Source organism: Lacerta agilis, chromosome 15 (assembly GCF_009819535.1).
Source record: "Lacerta agilis isolate rLacAgi1 chromosome 15, rLacAgi1.pri, whole genome shotgun sequence".
Lineage (NCBI taxonomy): Eukaryota > Metazoa > Chordata > Lepidosauria > Squamata > Lacertidae > Lacerta > Lacerta agilis.
In genome coordinates this window covers 10,353,592-10,360,262 of record NC_046326.1, presented here as the reverse complement: position 1 = coordinate 10,360,262, position 6,671 = coordinate 10,353,592, and the positions used below count along the sequence as shown (strand labels likewise).

Sequence of the window (6,671 nt, the reverse complement as noted above, 5' to 3'; positions counted from 1 at the left end):
GTTACTGTTTTAAATGTACAGTGCACTTACGGCCTGTGTTCCTGTGTCCTTAAGGGGTGGCCTTATGTGTCTAATTGGCACTTCATATCATGCAACCAAGCCCGTCTAATCAAACACATCATGGTTTTTCTTTCTTAGCCCCACCCTCAAGCTGAGTCATAGTACAGCTCAGCGGAGCAAAGATTACATATATATATATATATATATCTACAGGTGTGTGCACACTTTCTGTTTGGTGACAGCGGACGTGTTTCCTAGGATGGCGAGCAAAACGAAGAACAGGGCTCTGATCATTGTCAATTACGAATTCCACGGAAGAAATGCGGGAAGCGGACTCACCCCAAGACCGGGAGCCAAGAGGGAAGCAGACAGGATTTTCAAAGCGTTATCCAAGTGCCATTATGCCGTGAAATTGCACGTTGACTTGACGGCTAAGCAAATAGAAGAACTTTATGAGGAAGGTATGTGTACGGCTTGGCTTCTGTCGTGTTTGACAGCCCGGAACGTGTCCAAAGAACAGGGCTTCGGTTTCTGGAAATCACAGGAGGAGAGAAAGCTCTTGCACTCAGGTTCTGCTTATGAGCTTCCCGTAGGTATCTGGTTGGCTGGTGTAAGAACAGGGTGCCGGACCTGATGGCATACCCTCCAACATTTCTCCGATGAAAATAGTGACATCCTATTCCATCATCATAATACTAATAATTTTACTCTTTATACCCCACCCATCTGTCTGGGTTGCCCCAGCCACTCTGGCCGGCTTCCACCATATATAAAAACATAATAAAACACTAAACATTTTTTTAAAATTTAAAAATTCAGGGCTGCCTTCAGATGGCTGGGGGGGGAGTTGTTGTTGGATAACTCTATACCCTCCGACATTTCTCTGATGAAAGTAGGGACATCCCAAGGAAAAGTGAGACGTTCCAGGATCAAATCAGAAACTGAGACGGCTTCTGTAAATCTGGGACTGTCCCTGGAAAATAGGGACACTTGGAGGGTCTGATCTGATGGGCCACTGGCCTCATCCAGCAAGGCTTCTCTTGGGTTCTTAGAGCTGGGTATGTTTACTCTGAAGAAGTGGCAATTTTGGAAAGACGTAATGGTGGTCTTAAAATATCTGAAGGGCTGTCATTCAGAATACACAGCAGATTTTTATCCTCTGCGGTTCCAGAGCTGGAAGAAATGAGTGGAGCAAGATTTCACTTTAGGAGAAATGTCCTACCAGCAAGTGCTGTTCAGAGGCCTTGGGAGATGGCAAGCTCTTCTTTTCTCAATTCAGATTGAAGCCAGTTTAGGGAGGGTGGGGTGGGGGTGGGGGTGGGAGGGGAGGCATCAAAACACAGTATTTCATAAGAAACAACAGGATAGATAGTGGATCGTGACTAATGTCTTCGATACAGCACTTCCTAAACCAGCAATGAGTGTGCACCGATGCGGAGTAAACAGGAGTGTGTAGCCTATATTTTTGTGTTTGGGAAATAGAATAGCATGCCAATACAGGACTGGTTGTAGGGCATCTGCTTCCTGGTCTGCCAGATTCAGCAAAAATATATTCGTGCGCCAATTGCTAATCTTTGCAAACAACGCATCTGAGAGGTTTGTCACAAACGCAGATCGTCGAGATAGCAAGACCCATTTTTTTTGAACTTGTTGTTTTAAATTACTGTGTGTTTTAATCCGGATCGTGAGCCAACTTTGATACAAGCCTGGAAAGGTGGAGTATCAGTTTGGATCGTAAGATAATATGAATGGTGGCAGAGTATAACTCCGTGCTGTGTCTTTTGCAGAATGTCACGCAGATCACGGGGACTTTTTTGTAAGCATTCTGTCCAGTCACGGAGAAGAAGGGATTATCTATGACTGTGAAGGACAGCCAGTTCAGCTCACGCGTATTTTCCGGATATTAGAACCTGAAAGGTGCCACAAACTGGCTGGGAAACCCAAAATCTTCTTCATTCAGGTAACACCTGCAACTGCAAGCTTGTTGACTTCAACCTGTGCAAACAGTCTGTGAGGATGATGGGGGAAATTCAGACAATCTCTGTAGCTGCTGGCTTGTGACTTCACTGTTTAAACGGTCACAGGGATTATGAGCATGGGGAAAGTCTTCTCTGTCCTGTAAGCTTGCCAGCTTTTCTGCAACATGGAGTATCGAAACATAACAGTGGTGGGGAAAGCACAGTCTTCAACCTTTCAGAAATGAAACTAGGGACATATTCATAAACCCCAGATCTCTTACCAAAAACCACTGCCTGGGGCACACACATGGGCGCACACAGAGAAATGGCACGTGTTCCTAAAAGCTCTACCGACTGTTGTATTTGTTTTAGCAACCAAAAGCTAGCTAGGATGTTGGAGCTGCTACAACAAAATGTTGCAGTGTTCAAGGCTCCTGTTCAGGTTTCCATCCACTCCATTCTGTTCCTCCTCTCCTTCCTTGGTTTCCCACCCTTTCCATGCACTCACTTCCAGCCAAGCAGTGTTTTCCACCTATATCAAGACACATAAAAAAATACATGAAATGCTTCCTTAACCCATGTAAAAGCTTGCATTCTGGAAAAAAGCTACTCAGAATGAGCTTGGTTTCAGTTCTAGAGTGTATGACTCAAATGCCAAAAGGAAGAGGAAAAGAGTTATTTTCTTGCCCATTTGTCATCAGCGACTAACTCATTTTGTTCATCAAGGAATTATCGGCATTAACTTTACTGCATTTCCGAGACTCATAGTATCAGTGTAACCTATATTCTCTGAACCTTCCCGGATGTTTGACTCATCATGGCTGGTGTCAACATGGGGGATTTCCTCCCAAAGGCAAATACAGGTGTACCTTGGTTTTAGAACAGCTTAGTTTATGAAGAACTTGGAAACAAAACACTGCAAACCAGGAAGTAGGTGTTCCGGTTTGTGAACTTTGCCTTGGAAGCTGAACATGTTCCGTTTTCTGTTGCGTGTGTTCCATTTGTAAATTGAGTCTCCCGCTGCTAAGCAGAGGCTTCCTGTTGAGTCTGTCGGCTGTTGAGTCCTGAGCACCCATGCAACACAGAGGTGATATTTGCAGCTTCTGTTTTTTGCTGCCTCTTCTTTTTGCATTTTTGACTGTGACTTGTTCTTCGTTTTATGGGACTGACTTGTGACTGTGGCTTGGGACTTCATTTTTGTGACTTGTTTTTGGGACCGTGTGGAACCCAGTTCAGCCACTGATTGATTGATTGATTGATTGATTGGTTGTTTGGTTGGTTGATTGATTGTGTGACTGCAGAAATGTATAAAAGCGACTATCATCAGTGGATATAAGAAAAAATAATAATTTTAATTTTTATCACCTACAATTCTGTCTTTTTTATAGTACAGTACATTGATTATTGCTTTCATTTTATGGATCAATGGTCTTGTTAGATAGTAAAATCCATGTTAAATTGCTGTTTTAGGGGTTGTTTTTAAAAGTCTGGAACGGATAAATCTATTTTGCATTACTTTCTATGGGAAAGCATGCCTTGGTTTTAGAACACTTTGGTTTTGCAACAGACTTCCGGAACGGATTAAGTTTGGGAACCAAGGTACCACTGTACCAGCTTCAGAAGAGTCGTCCTTCTCAAGACCACAGCAGGGAGGAAAGAGTTGCATTTCCCCTTCTCCCAATACAATAATTATAATTTGCAGTTTGAGCCCTGAACTGAGCTTGGAAACAAATGGGAAGGCAGCAAAATTGCACAGCAAAGGGATCATGCTTCTGATAAATGTGTTGTGGGACAGGGGGAAAAAAACCTCAAAGCAACAAATGAAGGCAGAATACAAAGGATCTAGGCTTTATTCTCTGGGTTAGGCACATAGGACAAGAAGGATGCTTTTAGAAGCACACACAGAAACACTGAATAAAAATATAACTCTGGTGGGGAAAGCACAGCCATAAACATTTCAGAAATGAATATTCACGAACCCCAGTTCTCTTACAAGTAATCACCACCCAAGGCACACACCCCAAATGACACACATTGCATAAAGCTCCATTGCTTGTTGTTTTATCAATAACAGATTTCCAGTATTGTTTGTTTAGCGCTAGCTAGGATGTTGGACCTGCTGCAACAAAATGTTGCAGCGTACAAAACTCCTGTTCAGGTTTCCAGTCATATAGCGGTTGCACTTGCTGTGCTTTCTAGGCCTGCCGTGGAGAGGAAATTGATCAAGGTGTTTGGCTGCAGACAGACAGCGGTGGAGCACAGACTGAGTGTTTCTCAAACTATCTCTCCATTCCTCAAGACACTGCAGTGATGTATTCTTGCAGTCCAGGTATGTGAGTCCTGTATTTCTCTCCCTCTCCCCCCCCCCCCATAATACCAGAACAATTCCTTTTCAACATGCATAAGCTATGAAATTCATTCCCACAAGATGTCAGGATGACCTTCAACCTCAACGACTTTAAAGAGTTATTAGACATGTTCAGGTAGATTAAGGCTGTACATTGCTCATTAGCAGGATTATTGTAATAACTTGTAGTTTTATAGGAGTATATATTTACAGTAGATAATTAAATGAGCAGCTTAAATGAATTTGGATACGCAGAAGATATTACAAAAATAAATTTAAGGAACCGCAGAAAGAGGGGGAAGTCAAATTTCGAAATTTTAAATGCATTGTCAAACTAATGAAATGTATAAAATTGAAAAGTGTAAATAAAAAACTTTAAAAAAATTAAAAAGGAAAAAATAGGGGGGGGCTGTCTGTTGCTACTAGCTTCAAAGCTCCAACCTACAGCAGTACCCTAGCTATGGAGGGGGGGCTAGCTGGGTTTCTTTGCCCCTGATGAAGGGCACCATTGATGCTCCACCCCATACGCAAATGCATGTCGGGGTGTGTGCCAAACTGGGTCTTTGACCCGGGTGAAATAAAGCCTAGTTTCTCCTCTGCCTGCAGTGTCGGAGGGGGGTATGCCTCTGGATACCAAACTGCTGGGATCACAGAGTTCTAGAGTTGGAAAGGACCACGGGGGTCAACTCTTTCCAACCCCCTGCAATGCAGGAATCTTTTGCCCAACATGGGGCTCAAACCCAAGACCCTGAGATTAAGAGTCTCATGCTCTACCGGCTGAGCTATGGAGAGCGCTATTGCACTCAGGTCCTGCCCATAGGCATCTGATTGGCCGCTGTGAGTACAGGATACCGGACTGGCTCGGCCCAGCAGAGCTCTTCTTTATGTATGCCTAGCAACCTAGCCCTGTACAAGATCGAAGTAAATTTCACCCAAGTATGCCCAAGTAAGTGTGCACTCTTTATAAAGATTTGAGTAGTGAGGTTACTACCCCTCTATTACCCCCCTAATGCGGGTGGCACTGTAGTCTAAACCACTGAGCCTCTTGGGCTTGCCAATCAGAAGGTTGGCACTTTGAATCCCCACAACGGGGTGAGCTCCCGTTGCTCTGTCCCAGCTCCTGTCAACCTAGCGACTTGAAAGCACACCAGTGCAAGTAGATAAATAGGTACCACTGCAGTGGGAAGCTAAATGGCATTTCTGTGAGCTCTGGTTTCAGTCACGGTGTTCCATTGCGCCAGAAGTGGCTTATTCGTGCTGGCCACATGACCTGGAAAGCTGTCTGTGGACAAACGCCAGTTCCCTCGGCCTGAACGCGAGATGAGTGCCGCAACCCCAGTCGCCTTTGACTGGACTTAACCATCCACGGTTCTTTTACCTTACCCCTCTATTATTGTCCATGCCGGGTCACTCAACCATTGCTACTGTGTCCTTTCTTTTAGCAGATCAAGATGATCAGGTGACAGCAAAAACTGCAAGGTTTTTAGTGGAGGCAATTAGATCTATAATTTGATTATTGATGCAAAACCCCAGAATGGATTTTCTAAAGTTAAGTTTTTACCTCTATCTTCAGTACATTTTATTTTATTGCTATGGCTAGTGGCTGATGCAAATAAAGATTTTTTCTGATTCTGAAGTGTGCATATGAATGGCTAGATTTGTGGGGTTGTGGCTGAAATGTACAAAAGTAGCGCTAATAGAAAAAGCATGACTGCTGCAAAGAAATTTGTCTTCAGGGCACCACCTTGCTGAAGGAGACCAGGGATCTTCATGTTATTTTTTCCTCGCGTTCTCAGGCTACGCTTCGTTCATCAATCGGTGGGAATCCATGTTCCTCAAGGCCTTACTGGAACTGCTAGAAGGAGAGGGATGCCATTTTGAAGTTGCCCGTTTGATGACCCGAATTAGCTGTAGAGTCGCCTTGGACTTCGAAGCGAAAGGGAAACACAGAGGGGGCAAAGAAATGCCCTGCTTTGTCACCAAGATGGTGAGAGAGGTTTACCCCTTCTCACAAGGAAGACAGGCCTCAGGAGATCTCTCCAGTTGAAGAAGCTGGCACTGACCCTGCTCCATGGAAAATGTCTCAAGGAGTATAGCAGCAACGAAGCGTAAGGAATCAGCCTCATTCCTTGTCTGTACAAGGACTCCTGTGAAGCCAGGAAGCGGCTCCACCATGCGAAATGTGTGATTGTTGCAAACTGGGCAATAATGGCCTGTTTGCTCTCCAAAGAAGCGTGAATAATACAAGTACATCTGATAGGATGGAGGTTTATAATACAGTGGTACCTCTAGTTACGAACTTAATTCGTTCCGGAGGTCCATTCTTAACCTGAAACCGTTCTTAACCTGAGGTACCACTTTAGCTA

The 6,671-nt window shown here is 44.1% G+C and overlaps 1 protein-coding gene across 1 annotated transcript; it reads left to right on the top strand.

The window, feature by feature from the left end:
- Window positions 1-259: 259 nt before the first annotated feature.
- LOC117060296 (caspase-3-like) lies at window positions 260-6,352 on the top strand. The gene is made up of 4 exons (XM_033172511.1): window positions 260-461; window positions 1,788-1,960; window positions 4,158-4,287; window positions 6,102-6,352. Exons 1-4 carry the CDS (start codon window positions 260-262, stop codon window positions 6,350-6,352), a joined length of 756 nt encoding a protein of 251 aa, XP_033028402.1.
- Window positions 6,353-6,671: the final 319 nt, after the last annotated feature.